This window comes from Ailuropoda melanoleuca, chromosome 1 (genome assembly GCF_002007445.2).
Source record: "Ailuropoda melanoleuca isolate Jingjing chromosome 1, ASM200744v2, whole genome shotgun sequence".
Lineage (NCBI taxonomy): Eukaryota > Metazoa > Chordata > Mammalia > Carnivora > Ursidae > Ailuropoda > Ailuropoda melanoleuca.
This window is the reverse complement of record NC_048218.1, coordinates 10,954,261-10,971,981: the sequence shown is the minus strand read 5'-3', so window position 1 is coordinate 10,971,981 and position 17,721 is coordinate 10,954,261. Positions and strand designations below refer to the sequence as shown.

Here is a 17,721-nt window from a genome sequence, read left to right as displayed (position 1 = left end):
TTGTTTTTTTTAAAAAAGGTTTTTTTTTTTTTTTTTTTTTTTTTTTTTTTTTTTTTTTTTTTTTTTTTTTGGTTATTGTACTAGGATTAGGGCTGCAAGTAGCATGGGAAAACAACCACAAAATAACAGTGACCTACACAAAAATTGGTATTTCCCTCTTAGGTTTAAAAAGTCGAAAGTTAGTCTAGAGCTGGTCTGACACTTCATGGAGACAGATCCAGCCTCATTATTTCACCAAGAGAGTCACGCATGTATTTATTTATGCTTTCAAATATATGGGCATTTGGAAGATATCCAGTTACATTCCCAGTATCACCTCATGATCTAAGAGAGCTGCTGTAGCTCCAGCCATTATGCTTACATTCCAACCAGCAGAAGAAAAGACAACCGGCAGAAGAAGGGAGCACCCCCTGTCTTTAAAAATCTTTCCCAAAGGCTGTCTATACATATCATTTCTGCTTTTATCCTGCTGGCAAAAAACTTGTCACCTAGCTACACTTCATGTCAAGAAAGGCTGGAAAATAGGGCTTCGGTACTGAGAAAGAATGGATACTGGGGGACAGGTAGTAGTTTCTATCATAGTCTAAAATCTCATTACTTTTTAAGGTATTAAGTATTTTAAGATTTCCCAAGATTTTTTAAAGCTTTTTTTACAGAAGAATATCTGTAAGAAAATGCTTACCTCCATGTTTGAAGGAAGATATTACTGTTGACCTGTCCTGAGGATGTAAGTGCTTTCAGTTGCTTTTCCAGAAATGAGTAGCTAGGGGCGCCTGGGTGGCACAGCGGTTAAAGCGTCTGCCTTCGGCTCAGGGCGTGATCCCGGCGTTATGGGTTCGAGCCCCACATCAGGCTCCTCTGCTATGAGCCTGCTTCTTCCTCTCCCACTCCCCCTGCTTGTGTTCCCTCTCTCGCTGGCTGTCTCTATCTCTATCGAATAAATAAATAAAATCTTAAAAAAAAAAAAAAAGAAATGAGTAGCTAATGCAGCTAGCTTCTCTCTCATTCTGTAAACCTCTATTTACAAAGAGAGTTGTATATATATAACTTGTGTATATATATATATATATATATAGGCATTTGAATGTATTGGGATTAAGTCACTGATGTCAGCATTTCAATGTCGGCATTTCAAATGTAGCTACCTAAGCGTATGTTTTCTTAAATTCCCATTCCCGAAGAACCTCAGAGAGGCTCTCCTAGAATCTGGAGTCTTTGTGACCTCAGGATCTTTTCAGGCTTGGGCCAGGACGGTTCTAAAAGACTGCTTCACTTAAAACTAGACAGGTAGAATCCAGTCCAGTCAGCTCAAACGTATTAAGAGAGAGGAACAATCCAAGCTGTCCTTCATGCTAGGTCCCACGGCTTCTGGTTTGGTCTTATTTTCTCAAGGCTGCTTCATGAACTTACTCAACAACTTGCAGTGGCATTCACTTCCCACCCAATGTGTAATGCAGAAACTGAAAGACTAAAGCATATGTGTAAACATGTACTTCTGAAAATATTGTCTCTTCCTCCATAAACTTAGGAGGTCGTGAAACAAAAAGACTTCACATAAGTCAGTAGAACTGTTGTATTTGGATAAAGGTATGTTGAGACTAAGATCTCATTCCTGTGGATCTGAAATGACCCTCTCCTGAAAGGGTGGGTATTCGGTGTCATTTATTTGGGAGAAAGACTGGTCTTTAGACGGGAAATGATACCAAAGCTTGGAGGGTCATATGACATAGCAGAAGAGGGGACATTTCTTTCTGCAGTCTGGACTCTTGATGACAGTGTATGCGTTTATCAGTTGGCCCCTTCAGTTGCAAGTAACAGGAAAAATAACCTCAAACCAGCTTTTTAGAATAGTAAAAAATGAAACAAAACAAAAATCCCAAGTTTCTTTTTTTTTTTTTTAAAGATTTTATTTATTTATTCGACAGAGATAGAGACAGCCAGTGAGAGAGGGAACACAAGCAGGGGGAGTGGGAGAGGAAGAAGCAGGCTCACAGCAGAGGAGCCTGACGTGGGGCTCAATCCCACAACGCCGGGATCACGCCCTGAGCTGAAGGCAGATGCTTAACCGCTGTGCCACCCAGGCGCCCCCCAAGTTTCTTTTTTTGTTTGTTTGTTTTATTTCTTTATTTGAGAGGGAGAAAGAGAGAGAGAGAGTGAGTACTAGCAGGGGGAGGGGCAGAGGGAGAAAGACACTCCACACTGAGCTGGGAGCCCCACACAGAGCTCTATCCCGGGACCCTAAGATCATGACCTGAGCGGAAATCAAGAGTCAGATGCTTAACTATCTGAGCCACCCAGGCACCCCATAAACCCTAGGGTGCTTTTTTAAAAAATAATTATTTATTTAAGAGAGAGAGAGAGAGCACCTGGTGGGGAGAGGCAAAGGGAGGGGGAGGGGGGACCTCAGCAGACTCCCTGCTGAGTGCGGAGCCCCCACACAGGGCTCAATCCCGTGACCCTGATACCATGATCTGAGCTGAAATCATGAGTTGGATGCTTAACCGACTGAGCCACCCAGGTGCCCCAAAACCCTAGTTTTAAAACAAAAAAATGGAGACATAACCTCAGTAGAAATAGAGACACATATGGAGAAAATGAGAAGCATGATACTCTCACAAATGAGTCAGACTGTTTTATAAGTGCTGTCAAAATAATCACCTATGGGGCACCTGGGTGGCAGTCAGGTAAGTGTCTGACTCATGATCTCAGCTCAGGTCTTGATCTCAGGGTCGTGAGTTCAAGCCTGCACTGAGCTCCACAGCAGGGAGCTTAAAAAAATAAATAAAATAAAATAAATAAAATAAAATAAAATAAAATGAAATAAAAATCATCTATGTTATGGTCCAGGAAGAGGTAGTGGTGAAATACTGCAAGTACTCTATGTCAAGGATATCCTCAGACACCAATGTTTAAAAGATTGATATGAAGATAAATTCTTTGATGGGAAACACGGAACAGAAGACTGGTCAGAAGAAAATGCAGTAACTCAGTTGTACACGAGGCCATAGAGGAGTTAGGTAGAAGGCTGCTAGGGATGGAATAGGATAAGGCAGAAACACAAGAGGTGACCTCCAAATTAATAAATCATTTTGACATGTAATTTTTGCAATATAGATTGACTTTCTTTGTACTAGAAGGGTAGCATATATGAAATATTTTAAAGCAATGCTTATTAATGAAATTGATGAGGCCATAGAGTTTCATGTATGTCTACTCTATTATCTATTATTATGTAGCAAATTATCCTCAAACTTAGCAACTTAAAGCATCAAACATGTATTTATTATTTTATATAATGTCTAAGGATCAGGAACCTGGAAGCGACTTAGCTAAGTTGTTCTGGCTCAGAATTTCTCACTAGCTTATAGTTAAACCCTCAGTGAGGGCTACAGATCCCTGAAGGCTTCACGGAGGCTGCTTCCAATAATGCTCCCTCACATGGCTGTTGGCAGGAGACCTCAGTTCCCGGACGTATGTGCCTCTCCACAAGGCCGCAGCAAGTCTGAGCAACTGGCTTCACCCACAGTGAGTGATCTAACAGAAAGTGAGAGTCAGGAAGCTCTAGCCTCAGAAGTGACATGCTGTCGCTTCTGTTATAATCTGATACGATATGGGAGGACACTACACAAAAATGTACATATCAGAAAGTGGGGATCTCTGGGGCGCCCGCTGGCTTAGTCTGTGGAGCCTGCAATGCTTGATCTCAGGGTTGTGAGCTCAAGCCCCACGTTGCGCTCCGTGCTCAGCACAGAGTCTGCTTGGGATTCTCTCTCCCTCTCCCTCTCCCCCTCCCGCTCGTGCTCTCTCTCTCTCTCACTCTCAAATAAATAAATAAACCTCAAAAAGAAAGGAAAAGAAAGAAAGTGGGGATCTTTGAGGGTCATCTTGGACGCTGGCTACAAGATCACTAACGTGGTGATAGTCGGCTCTTAATGAAAAGCCCGTCTCTTCTGGTACATATTTGCATTCAACACCAAAAGCAAACTGCAATAGGCATGTAGTACTGGTAATTCAAATGCCATCAGCCGTGGTGCCATCACTAATGATTTTCTGAGATGGGGTAGAGCTCTTGGTAAAATTCCCCCTCCAAAAAAGTACATTTTTTACAGTATTTGCATTTGTGAAAAAAATAGTGTGTTTTAAATCATGCCCAAAAAAGCATGTTGCGTTAATTTTTTTAAAAGATTGCATTTATTTATTTGATACACAGAGAGAGAGTACAAGCAGGGGAAGCAGGAGAGGGAGAGGAAGAAGCAAGCTCCCCGCTGAGCAGGGGGCCCAATGTGGGGCTTGATCCCAGGACCCTGAGATCATGACCTGAGCCCAAGGCTGATGCTTAACTGACCGGGCCACTCAGGCACCCCGTATATCGTGTTTCTATGTAAAATGATTCTGTTCCAGGCTTAGTATATTATAAACAGATTTTTTCACCCAGGCGAATGTCTGGTGAGGTGTTTGAATGTTGCAAGACATGGAACAATTCCTCTTTTTGGTTACTTGCACTGCAAACACTCCACATCCCACGCCCCACCTCCTAAATGTTTGTGGTCCAAGATGATATTTGAAATATTTCACAATTAGGATTGCACAAACCTACCAAGCAATCCGAACAGATACCAGCCAGTACAACATACTGGTCCAAATGCGCAAAATAGATTTTCTTCCAGTCGTGCCCCTCCAACCCTTTTGTTGTCTGAAGATTCCTCCACAAATTTCCAAAATGTCCTCTGGGGGCAGTAACGTGGCCACTGAGAACCACTGAGTTCCTAATAAGGGCTTCACCTTGCACCCAGCATTTCATACTCGTCACCTCTAAGGGTTACAACTATTCTTGCAAGTCAGGTCTGATTGCAGTTGACCCTTGAACAATGTGGAGGTTAGGAGCGCCAACCCCCCACACACAGTCAAAAATCCCCGTATAACTTTTGATTCCCCCAAAACTTCCCTGCTAATAGCCTACTGTTGATCCGAAGCCTTACCGATAACATAAATAATCAATTAACACATACTTTGTGTGTTATGAGAATTATATACTATATTCTTACAATAAAGTAAGTTAGGAAAAAGCATATGTTATTAAGAAAATTGTAAGGAAGAGAAAGTACACTTACAGTACTGCATATAAGTGGTCCCACAGAGTTCAAACCCCTGCTCTTCAAGGGTCAACTGTATCCTCATTGGACAGATGAGGAAACAGAAATTCCAGAAGGTCACATAGTTAGTGAGGGGCAAACCTTGAATCTGACTTCCAGTCTCCCAAGCTCCAGAGCCCCATTCCCTTACCACTGCATCACTCTGCCTCTTGCTCATGGTGTGAGGGGCAGTCAGGGAGGCAGGAGTCTTGAGGCAAGTAAAGGACAAGAATGACTGTCCAACGATGAGACACACTGAATTCAAGACAGCCTCAGGAACCATAGCATCTTGACTCTTCATTGCAGAAGCCGTCACCATGTGATCTGCTCCAACAGCCTCTCTGCCAACACCATAGCATAGTGTGTGGGTAAGGATAGGGATCTAGAGGGAAGCCTGGGTGGCTCAGTCAGTTAGGCATCTGCCTTGGGCTGAGGTTATGATCCCAGGGTCCTGGGATCGAGTCCCGCATCATTGGGCTCCTTGCTCAGCGGGGAGCCTACTTCTCTCTCTGCCTGCCGTTCCCCTGCTTGTGTGCGCGCATGCCCTCTCTCTCTCTCTCTCTCTCTCTCTGATAAATAAATAAATCTTTAAAAGTTAAAGGGGCGCCTGGGTGGCACAGCGGTTGAGCGTCTGCCTTCGGCTCAGGGCGTGATCCCAGCGTTATGGGATCGAGCCCCACGTCAGGCTCCTCTGCTATGAGCCTGCTTCTTCCTCTCCCACTCCCCCTGCTTGTGTTCCCTCTCTCGCTGGCTGTCTCTATCTCTGTCAAATAAATAAATAAAATCTTTAAAAAAAAAAAAGTTAAAAAAGGGATCTGGAAGCAGAGCAACGACAGACAATCTGGGTTCAAATCCCAGCCCTTGACACTTTCTAGCTGTGTGACCCAAGGCGAGTTACTTAACCTCTCTGTGCCTCATTAGTTTCTTCCTCTCTCAAAAAGAGTTAATAATAGTACCTATGTCATAGGATTGTTGCAAAGATTAGTTAGTGCAAGGAAAGCATTCAACAAGAGTGAGCTATTGTCAGCTTCCCTGTACCTCATCCCTTAGGATGCACTGTGACGCCGTATCTCACTCCTGACTCGTGATCACCCCGGCTTACATCTGCTGTCTCTATGCCTTAGGGTCTCTCTCTGCGTAACCTCGCACTGCTATTTATCATCTGCTCGGTATCGATCAGTTCTTATTTCCATGAGAACATACAACAGTCTCACGCAGGCTTAACAGATAACGCAATGGAGTTGGATGTGTTGATTTGGAAAGATCCTGAAGATATATTAATAGACCGGTGAAGAAAAAGAGAAGAAAAGCACATAGAGTGTGTTCACATTTGTGTGTTTTTGAGTGAGAGATGGAGAGGCAGTCTGTGCATGTAAATTATATACCTAAACTTTTGGAAGGATATTGTGGTAGCAGGATAACGGCTCCCCCAAATATGTCTTAATCCACAGAATCTGTGAATATGTTATGTTATTTCACAAAAGGAAATTAAGGTTGCTAATTGACTGACCTTAAAACAGGGAGATTACGCTGGATGATCTGGGTGGGACCGAGGTAACCCAAGGGTCCTGGAGAGGTCAGAGTCACGTGACACGGGGAGGACTTACTACTGTTGCTGCCTCTGAAGATAGAGGAAGGGACCACAAACCAAGAGTGCAGGCGGCCTCTAGAAGCTGGAAAAGGCAAGGAATCAGATTGTCCCCTAGAGCCTCTAGAAGGAATGAAGCCCCACCAGCACCTTGATTTTCACCCAGAAAGATCTACATTGGGCTTCTGACCTCCAGAACTGTAAGACAATAAATTTGAGTTCTTTAAGCCACTAATTTTGTAGTCATTTGCTTAAAAAAAAAAAAAACTAGTATACATGCTCAAGAAGTTGTTGATGGTGGTTAGATCTGGGCAGTAGGGTTGGGAATTCTGGGTCTGGGCAGTGGTGGGGAGCAAGGGGTCTGGGATGATAAAGGGGAACTCATTTGTTCATTGTCTATCCTTTTGCATCAGTCGAATTTCTTACTATATACACGTGAAATTTCAAAATAGATTTTTTCCAAAATAAAGAACTTTGGGGTATCTACACCCTAATCACTGAGTTTTAGAATAAGAACTTTTTATATGTGGGGCATGTGGGTGGCTCAGTCAGTTAAATGTCTGCCTTCAGCTCGAGTCATGATCCCCGGGGTCCAGGGATGGAGCCCCACCGTGGGCTCTGTGCTCAACAAAGGCCCCCTCTGTCCTTCCCCCCACTCATGCTCCCTCTGCCTCTCTCTCAAATAAATAAATAAATAAAGTCTTTAAGAAAAAGTTTTTGTATGTAATTAAAGACCATGTTCTTTCAATCATTTTTACAAAACATGTGCTTGCTTTTGTCTATTTTCTCCACTTTGTGAATTTTTGTTAATGTAAGGCTACCACTCAATTTGGTTAGGGTAGCTATTTGTTGTAAGAAAGACGAAGGGGGGCACCTGATTGTCTCAGTCAGTAGAGCATGCCACTCTTGATCTTGGGGAGGTGAGTTCAAGCCCCATGTTGGGTGTAGAGATTACTTAAAAAAAAAAAAATCTTAAAAAAAAAAAAAGAGGCACTGTAGCAAAAGCCTGGGAATATTAACACAGTTTTGTGGGGTTTTGCAGAAATGTGTACACATTAATCAACATTTGCTATAGATGTGAAAGCATCTAAATTTAAATTCTTAAAACATTGGCTGTCATTTGTATGCTTGATTTAAAACAGTTCTCTCACTCTTTATGCTTCTGAGGACATTTCTTGCCTATAGAAAAACAGCAAGCAACCTACCAAACGCAGAACCGCTCTACATTTTCTCTTACTTTTTAATTTAAAACAAAACAAAACAAAACAAAACAACAGCTTTCACATACCATAAAATTCACTCATTTAAAGTGCACAATTCGGTGGTTCTTAGTATGTTCCCCGAGTTGTGCAACCGTTACCACAATCAATTTTAGAGCATTTTTATCACTTCCAAAAGAACACCCCTAAACATTAGCAGTCACTCCCCATTTCCTCCCAGCTCTGCAGCCCTAGGCAACNAAAAAACAAAACAAAAAAACAGCTTTCACATACCATAAAATTCACTCATTTAAAGTGCACAATTCGGTGGTTCTTAGTATGTTCCCCGAGTTGTGCAACCGTTACCACAATCAATTTTAGAGCATTTTTATCACTTCCAAAAGAACACCCCTAAACATTAGCAGTCACTCCCCATTTCCTCCCAGCTCTGCAGCCCTAGGCAACTCTACTTTCTGTCTCTAGAGACTTGCCTATCCTGGACCTTTCATATAAATGGAATCACTCAATACGTGGTCTTTCTTGACTGGCTTCTTCTACGTTTTCATTTAATGCCTCCTGCTAGCTGAAGGCATGTCGGAGAACAGTTTCAGTGAATTCAGGAAATTGACTGGAACTAGCAAGATCAGCCTTGAAATCAATACTCCCCCGAGAGGAGAACTATGGAACATTCTTTTAAGAGATTTTATTTAAGGGTTCCTGGGTGGCTCAGTAGGTTAAGTGTCTGCCCTCAGCTTGGGTCATGATCCCAGGGTCCTGAGATCGAGTCCCACATCGGGCTCCCAGCTAAGCGGGGACTCTGCTTCTCCCTCTCCCTCTGCTGCTCACCCTGCTTGTGCTCTCTTGCTCTCTCCGTCAAGTAAATAAGATTTTTTCAAAAAGAGATTTTATTTATTTGAGAGAGAGACAGAGAACACGGGGGGAGGGGCAGAGGGAGAGAGGGAGAGAGAGAATCTCAAGCAGGCTCTGTGCTGAGCTTGGAGCCCATGACCGATGAGATCATGACTTGAGCCGAAATCAAGAGTGGGACACTCCGCTGACTGAGCCACCCAGTCGCCCCTATGGAACATTTTTTAAACAAACCTTAAAAACAATAAAAACTTCTCTTTGTTATTTTATTAGCACAACAACGTACATCATTGAATACTTAGAGTGCTCGTCCTGTGTCCAAAGCCAGGCTGGACTCTTTACCTGTGATATCTCAATGACTCCTCACAAGAGGCAATCATTTTGAGTGTTTACACCTGACTAATCTGTAAGTCAGTGAGGTTTGGTATCTTGCCCAAGATCAGACACCTACAGGGGCGCCTGGGCAGCTCAGTCAGTTAAGCATCTGCCTTCGGCTCAGGTCCTGATCCTGGGATCCTGGGATCGAGCCCCAGATTGGGCTTCTTACTCAGTGGGGAGCCTGCTTCTCCTTCTCCCTCTGCCTGCCACTCCCCCTCCATGTGCTCTCGCTCTGTCAAATAAATAAATAAAATCTTTAAAAAAAAGATCACACACCTACAAAGTGGCAGAGGCGAGAGTTTAATGGGAGTCCACTGCCCGCGCACCACAATGCAGCTTGTAGCTGCCGTGTACCCCACAGCCGTGAAAGTCTCCTGATCTCATCTGGCTCAGTCACAGGGCTCAGTCCCTCCTCTAGCTGCCTTAAGCAGAAAAGGGATTTGTTAAAGGCCACAGGCATTTGGGGGAGGGCCGAAGAAAGGGGTGCAAGGTTGTTTCGAGGAACAATGCCTAAAACAACACTGAGGAACTGAGCTGCTGAGGAAAACACCAAAGCTGCCGTGGGCCACGGGCACGTACTACGGTAAGCCAGGAACTTGGCCCCCGCGGCCGGTGACACTGATGCCGCTACTCCGTGCACCTGGCAGCCACCGCCTTCCCGCACCGGCTGAGCGGAACTTCTAGAGAGAGCCAGCCGGTTTCCTCCCCTGCTTCATTCTGAACCATGTCTCCCAAGGACAGGTCTCGGCAGAGCCTAGGTCACATGCCCATTTTTGAGCATATCTAAGAAAATTAGGAATCTTCTCTCCTGTTGAGATCAGCATCAAAGGTCTGACTTCCTGTGCTAGGAACCACATCCTCCCTAGCTGAGTGACACACACCAATACGGGCCGTTGGGAAGATGAGAGGCAGCCAAAAATACAACAGCCGGCGAGCACATCTTTAAGCAAATCTCTCTGAGAAGCTTGGGGCTCAACCGCGCAAGCTATAAATTCTAAGGCTGAGTCACACGAGACCATAGGCTCCTTGCTAGATGGTCCTCGAGGTACCTCAGGAAGGACCTGCCCCGCAGCTATGAGTAGGTCTCTCTCTTTTTTTTTTTTTAAGATTTTATTTATTTGAGAGAGAGAGAGCACGAGCAGCAGAGGGAGAGGGACTAGCAGACTCCCCACAGCCCTGAGATTATGACCTGAACTGAAGGCAGATACTTAACTGACTAAGCCACTCAGGCACTCCCTCCCCCTTTTTTTTAAAGATTTTATTTCTTTATTTGGAGTAGGTCTCTCTTATAACAATGTTAAGCTTATTTGATATATCTGTCCTGTTGAGACTTTCATGTAGGACCTGTTGTGTAGGGGGGGCTGGGGGACAGTGGCATACATCAGTCATCTTGAAGAGGAAGCCAGACTTCTGAAATTGGTCTTGGCAGGAAAGAGAATTCCTTAGTCCTTAGTTTCCTAAATCTAGATTTGAGGGAGTGGAGGCGTGCTGAGGGCACCTGAGCATTCTTTCAGAGGTGAGAGAACGGGGGGCTCTGCCACTCTACAGCCGGCTGGGGACAGGGCTCAGAGGCAAACTGGGGAGGGCCACAGGCCAGGTTCTCCTGTCCCAGGGACTGCCTTCCCTTTGCTGATGGCATCCCAAGCCTTGAGGCAAGCTGTATGGTGATGTTCCAGTCTCGTCTCAGCTGGATAAGAAGTACTATGCCATATTTGTGGGTCTGCCCTTAGGCTGGGGGAGGAGAGGGAGGCCAGTGTCCCCTGCCTGGAACCAGGGTGGCGGCAGCAGTAATACCAAGCAAAGTGAATATTTGGGGGTTACATTTGGGGTTGAGGGGTCTATTTATCCCCCCCCTCAGTTACTGATTTCTGGTCATTCAGATGGTGGAATGGTGGATTCCCTTTCAGGACTCCGATAAATGTATGCAGAGTGAACAACACATCACCAAAAAGGAAAGCCAACACTTCTAGGAACAGGCAAATCAGCGTGAGGGGTGCCTGGGGTACCGAGAATGTCCCAAATGGCAGTTGGGTCCCAGTGATGGCGGTCCCAGGCAGTTGGCAGCAGGAAGTAAGTCAGGAAGTAGCAGGCCCCCATCATACAGACAAGGTCACAGGGGACTCCCTTTTCTGGGAGGCCCCCCACCCCCAAGAGCAGAGCTCTTGAAAGGGAGTAGTACTGCAATTCTATCTGTTCTATCAAGGAACAGAAAACTAGAGCCTTGAGGTACCAAGCCAGCCTCAGGTACACAGAACGAGGGCAAAAAACATTTCACATGGCTGGGAGCCCGAAGTCACTGGGATCTGAGGCTCTATCCTCAGGGTGCCCAGCCAGGGTCCTGGTACCAGAGTCTGAAGAAAGGAGGCCTGAAATGCAAGGCTGGGAATCAGGCAGAGCTTGATCCAGACCAGTTAATGAGTTTGGACGGTACTACCACATCTGAAAAGGTGGCAAAGTTGGAAGGTGAAACGCTAACGGGAAAAGGTCAAGGCTGCCTCAGAGGAGAGAGAAGCATCGGATCACAATTCAACAAACGCTGACAAACCCGCCAAAATCTTTTCTCTGGCCTGAAATTCAGTTCCTTAAATTAGTGAATCGGTTTTTCCATAAGCGAATTTGCCTTCTTCACAAGAATAATCTCTGTTCACAGTTTTTATATCATCAATCAAAAAGCTAAAAAAAATTTATTCAGGCCATCAGCCAAAAATACGGTTATTATTCTTAGTAGTTGTTTATATAACAAGGGACCATTGGATAATCATGAAAATGAACTTTATTAACCGTATTAATACAGACAACATTTATAAATATAAAGTGTGCTGTGCTGAAATTAGGGATTTACTAGTGCTTTCTGGTAACCTTTGTGTTATCCAATACTGAAGATGCCTTCCTTTGTATTATGTTCCTGCAATGCAACCAGGTGTCATACCTCTAATTCCCATTCTTAACAAGATTCACAGAATCACAGCCTTCTAAAATGTTTAATAACTATAGTTCTTATTATGTAGCTATATTTCCTACTGTTCACAATTTTGTTTAGAGTAATGCCATCATTGCAGAAGCCACATAAGTCATTCAGTGAAATAATCACATCTTACACCAGTTAATTACCCCATCATCTAAGCAGCAAGTCCTAACATTTCCTTTGAAGATGCAGTTTTATTTAGCCATCACGCACTTTACAAAATAATGTGTTCTTTCAAAATCAGAGTGGCAAGTGCCCCTTCTGAACCACGTCCACAAGCCAGCACTCTGAGTTAAATAAGGAAACAGATCTGCTCCATTTGACCACTCTCTGTATTCTTCTAGTTGCCCAATTCTGCGGCTAATGCAATTACGCAAACCTAAAAAAGTCAGACTTTCTGAAAGTGGATGGAACACAACAATCTCATGAATGTCAACCTCTTGTCATCTGCCAAAAGTGCAAACTGGTGCAAAATTCGGACACCTTTTTGTTTATGAAAAGGTTCTTCAGACCGGAAATCGGATCCCTACACTGAGATTTTTTTTTTTAAAGATTTTATTTATTTATTTATTTGACAGAGAGAGAGACAGCCAGCGAGAGAGGGAACACAAGCAGGGGGAGTGGGAGAGGAAGAAGCAGGCTCCCAGCAGAGGAGCTCGATACCCGGGCTCGATCCCAGGACTCTGGGATCACGCCCTGAGCCGAAGGCAAATGCCTAACGACTGAGCCACCCAGGCGCCCCTCTACACTGAGATTTTCATATGGAAAAAGCTCCCGGGGAATCCGAAGCACGACACAGAGAAGCTTCACGTGGACTTAGAAATGAAGCCAGAAGTGAGACCTTAAGTTCCCGCTGAGCCCAAGAATTTTTTTTTTTTTACCCCCAAAAGGGCAGCCAAACTCTTTAACAGTGGCCATGGGAGTCTATTTCTAGAACAGCTATATCAACTAGCTTGGCTGATGGATTTCTACAGCCAAGATAATGAAGTTAGGCAGGAAAAAGTACAACTCAGGTATTTTGTGGTTTATTATAATAATAATTATTATTATTATTCAGTACCCACAGAGGTCTTTATAAAAAAGGAAGAGTGCAGTAACTCCATGGGCTAATTTCCTGATCGTAACATTTCCACCCACAGTGTCCCAAAAGTCTTAGAACAGTTGTAAGCTTTAATAACCCTAGGGATATAAACGCAGCGAGCTTGCAAAAAACATTCATCATTTGAAGGTTTGCTTGCCTACAGTCCATACTTCCTTAGTTTTGTGATTTTTGTAATACTTTTTAAGGTTTGTTTGTTGTTTGTTTCAGTAACTATGTTTGAAGATGGCAACAGCAACTGTTTTTGAGTTATTAGAGCTGAAAACTGCACTAAGACTTTTTGGGATCCCTTTTATATGATTCCCAGTCTGGGTCCTTGTCCTAACTCATTTCACCCATAACTGACATTTAAACTCCAGAATGGATTCAATTGTTTTCCGAGAAGTTCTCTCCTTTTCTTGCAACATCCTCAGAGCAAAGCTGGTTGAACGTTTCTCAGGCTCACTTTCTGACAGCTTTCTCACTCACACATCACTGGAGATGGGATTCGTTCGGTGAAAAGTACAGAGACTCACAGTTCTCAGCTCTTGCGGCACAGCAATAAATCTCAGCCTTTGTGTGTGATGTCGGTACAACTGAAAATGGTGTGGGGCAGTACTGTGAATATTTAAGTGGTCATATTTTAATAAACTTCCACATATTCATCCAGTTAAAAAAACCTGTCTTGACTTCAGGTATTTTCTCCCCTTCTCCCTGATCAGTGTTGTTTGGGTTTTTATCTGTCACTGCTTCTGCTTTTATAAGGGTCTCATATACTTCCTGGGCCCTGGCAATTTCTTTCTGTGCATCAAAATGGACTTTTTGCCTGGTCAGGAGGGGAACGATTAAATTAAAATCATTAATTCGCTTGTTGAGTTTTCTGATGTTTTCTTGAAACTGCTCACAAACTTGGTTCCACTGTTTCTGTTCACTTGGTGTCATTGGATTCCCAAGTTTTTTCCTTGACACTAAAATCGCCTCTCTGAGTTGATCAATGGTATCCTTTATTTCCTTTTGCATTAGGATCCATTCTGGTTGGTATCCGTTATCTATCAATATTCTGTTCAGGTTGTGAGTCATGGGATCAATATATGAACAGCCAGAAAATTTTTTTAGAGGTTTTCCCTTCCCACTGAGATTGTCAAAGTCCCCTTTGGCCATTGATTCCTGAATGAGGTCCTCTACCAAACGCTCTATAGCCTGAGTTATCTTTTGTTCTTTACTCTGTCTTACATCTTTAACAATTAAACTACCGGCAAAATACTGGCTGTGTAGCTTCTGCTTCTGATATTCCATCACCTGCTCGGTTGCACGGTCCGCTCTAAACTGCCTATACTGCTTCTCTCGTTGACTTGGAGTTCCAAAACCAATACCTTCAAAACTTAAATAATGCCGGTGTTGGGGTGTTTTATACTTGAATTTGTCTTCTTCCTCTGCTTCTTCAACTTTATTCTGTCGGGCATTTGTTTGTTCTAGCACGTGGGAAAGCACCTTCCTATAAGCTTCTTCGATCCTTATGAATGTTGCAGAATCCGCGGTACCAGAGCCCCCATCTGGGTGGTATTTCTTGGCCAGCTTATGAAAAGATTCCCTGACATCATCCGCAGAGCATCCTTCATCCAGATTTAGCAGCCTATAATATCCTCTCATCTTCTTTTTGGATTTATGAGTTGACATCATTCTATTTCTAATGACACCAAGATATGGGAGCATTTTCATTCTATTAGATATGATTGAAACAGTGATCAGATGAGATTTTAAGATTTGAGCCATTGTCCCATACATCGTGTTCATAATTGTACCCAGAGATCTTCCTAGTGATGGTCTATAAACAGACAACAAATATACAGGGAAGAAAATTGTATTATCTGCAAATCTCATATTTTCAGCACTAAGGAAATTACAGGTACAATAAGGGGCAGTTGTTTGTAATGCTGCCGCCAAAATGCTTATAGCTATAGTTCTCTTATGTTAGCAGAGAAATGGAAGTTGATCGTGTTTCGTATTAACATATGGTGATATAATCTGGATTCGACTCCTCACTAAGCAACCACAGAATTTCCAGAGCTGACAGGTTCTTAGACAGCTAATCCAATCTTCTCATTTTATGAGAAAATGTCGGCCCAGAGGGTTAAGTCACTTAACCCGGTCACACAGCAAGGTGTAAGAAAAATGGTTAGGGTTAGGGCACAATAATGTGCTTGCTTAATTCTCTGTACCCCTAGCAGATTATAACCTTCATCACCTCCACTGCATCTTCAGTGTAATACTGTCTTCATCATCTCAAGGAGTTTTCTCATGAGACTTAAAACGCACGAACCAGAGGACACGAACAAGTATGTACCTAGTCTGACACTAAATTGAATAGAATCAAGTGTCCAACGGACTTTAAGCTCCCTACTTTACCAAGAAGGAGCTGCTTGCCATATGCTAGAAAACCTAGATGAAAGGTGGGCCCTCCCGACACGTTTGCTGTTATTTTTTTAAAACGCATGGTCTAGTAGAAGAGAACAACTCATACCTAGGTAATGGCAATGAAATGCCAGAAGTGGTTTAACTGGGAGTGGGATTTTGATGTACAAACGCTAAAATTGAGCTCCCGGGGACCCCTATTTTCTGGACAGTTGGGGTCAACGGCTTTTAGAGTTGGGACGGTGGTGGCTGAGCCCAAGGTGGGCCAATGCGGGGCAGTGGTCAGTCCTGACACGGCACACGCCCGCCCCGCCTCCTACTCACCTTCACAGCCTTGGGGAAGGGGCTTAGCGGCTCCCGCCCCCATGCTGCGCCTCCGCGCATGCGTGCGCGGTCTGCCCTTCTTCTGCCGGTCTCGCAGAGGCCCGGGGGGGGAGTGTCTCCGCTGGACTAGACCATCTGTCGTCTTACCCTGAGGGGACCACAGTGGGGACGGAGGACAGAATCGGACCTAATGGGGACAGAGGTCCTACTTTAACAGCGAACCCAGGAATCTCTCCTAAAACGAACTCTACCCTGGAGCACACGGGCAGCACAATTCAGAAGGCTCCGCCCCGCCCCGGGCGATGCGCCCCGCCTCCGCTCCCACCTCCAGCGGGGGGGGGGGGCGGGGGTGGTCCGGCCGATTGGGATTGTGGGAGGTGTAGTTCGCGAGGAAGTGCGGAGCGCCAGGGCCTTCCCGGAAGGAGGCGGGGGCGGTGGAAATGCGGCGGTGGCCTGAACCAGGGCGGGGAGAGTCCATTGCAGAGAGTGGTGAGTGTAGGTTGGGACCTTTGAAGTCACAGTGGTTCGGCGGCGACGGCCCTCGGTGACTTGCTTTTGAGAAGGGACGACGAAGTCGTTTCCCCGAACAGGACCTGAACGGCCTCTTCCGGGTCTGCAGATGGGGCACCAGCCAGAGACGTGAAAGTTCTACCCAACCCAGAAAGATCTAGCTAACCCAGGCTAGAAACCTAGTCTTTGGTTAATTCAGCAAGTACTCATTGAGCAGCTCGCTTAGCCAGGCGTTTGTAGGAAGGGGGTGAGGACAGTCGAGCTTCAGATAAAAACAGGGGTCTCCTGGCTTTGAAGCTCAGCCACTGTCCTGGGAATTTCCTTTTTCCCCCTCCTGAACGGGAGGTATTAAAAAAAAAAAATAGAAAAAGGCAGAAAATTGCTTTTCTCTGTGTCTGTTTACCAGTAAAATAAGGCTACCATACCAATAAATGGTAAATGTATATTTAGCATTTACTTTTTGCCAGCTACTGTGCTAAGTGCTTTATGTATAGTCTCTTTCTCTTTTTTAAAGATTTTATTTATTTACTTGACAGAGCGAGACAGCCAGCGAGAGAGAGAACACAAGCATTGGGAGCGGGAGAGGAAGAAGCAGGCTCCCNTTCTCTTTTTTAAAGATTTTATTTATTTGACAGAGCGAGACAGCCAGCGAGAGAGAGAACACAAGCATTGGGAGCGGGAGAGGAAGAAGCAGGCTCCCCGCTGAGGAGCCGGATGGGACGCTCAATGGCAGGACCCTGGGATTAGGCCCTGAGCCAAAGACAGATGCTTAATGACTGAGCCACCTAGGCGCCCCTGTGTATAGTCTCTTTTAACCCTTAGAACAGCCCTATGAGATAAGTGTAGTTATTTTCCTCATTTGACATATGATGAAATAATAATTGTATCAAACGCACCGAATTTTGTGAGAGTTACACAAAGTATGTAAGCCACTTCGCACAATACCTGGAGCATTAAGCAATGTATTTTATTATAACTATGTCTCCTAAAAGGAGCCAGAAATAGGTACTGCTTTCTAAGCTTCTGAATTATAGACAATGTAACAATTTGCTACCTCCTTTGTAGTTGCACAGAGAAAGACTTAAATACTGATGCAGAGGGATTTCCTTAATAGCAAACAATGAACATAAAGAGTTCTGTGTGAAACAAAATAGTGTTTCTGCAGTGTTAACTTTTCTGGCCAACATCTTAAACACAGCATAAAAGTGGGGAAAAGCATAAACACAGTTTTAAAAACTATTCATACTTGTATAGCACTTCGTATTTTA

At 44.2% G+C, this 17,721-nt stretch overlaps 1 protein-coding gene across 2 annotated transcripts; it reads right to left on the bottom strand.

The window, feature by feature from the left end:
- Positions 1 to 3,804: 3,804 nt before the first annotated feature.
- DNAJC28 (DnaJ heat shock protein family (Hsp40) member C28) lies at positions 3,805 to 16,221 on the bottom strand. 2 transcript variants are annotated; one of them, XM_034656089.1, is made up of 3 exons: positions 15,944 to 16,074; positions 6,643 to 6,805; positions 3,805 to 5,473 (listed from the first exon to the last, which is right to left on the bottom strand). In XM_034656089.1, exons 1-3 carry the CDS (start codon positions 15,984 to 15,986, stop codon positions 5,077 to 5,079), a joined length of 603 nt encoding a protein of 200 aa, XP_034511980.1. In that variant the 5' UTR covers positions 15,987 to 16,074; the 3' UTR covers positions 3,805 to 5,076. The 2 variants fall into 2 exon arrangements, with proteins under 2 accessions (XP_034511980.1, XP_002919623.1); XM_002919577.4 differs by lacking the exons at positions 3,805 to 5,473; positions 6,643 to 6,805 and adding an exon at positions 13,139 to 15,032 and having other exon boundaries at positions 15,944 to 16,221.
- Between the last annotated feature and the right edge of the window lie 1,500 nt (positions 16,222 to 17,721).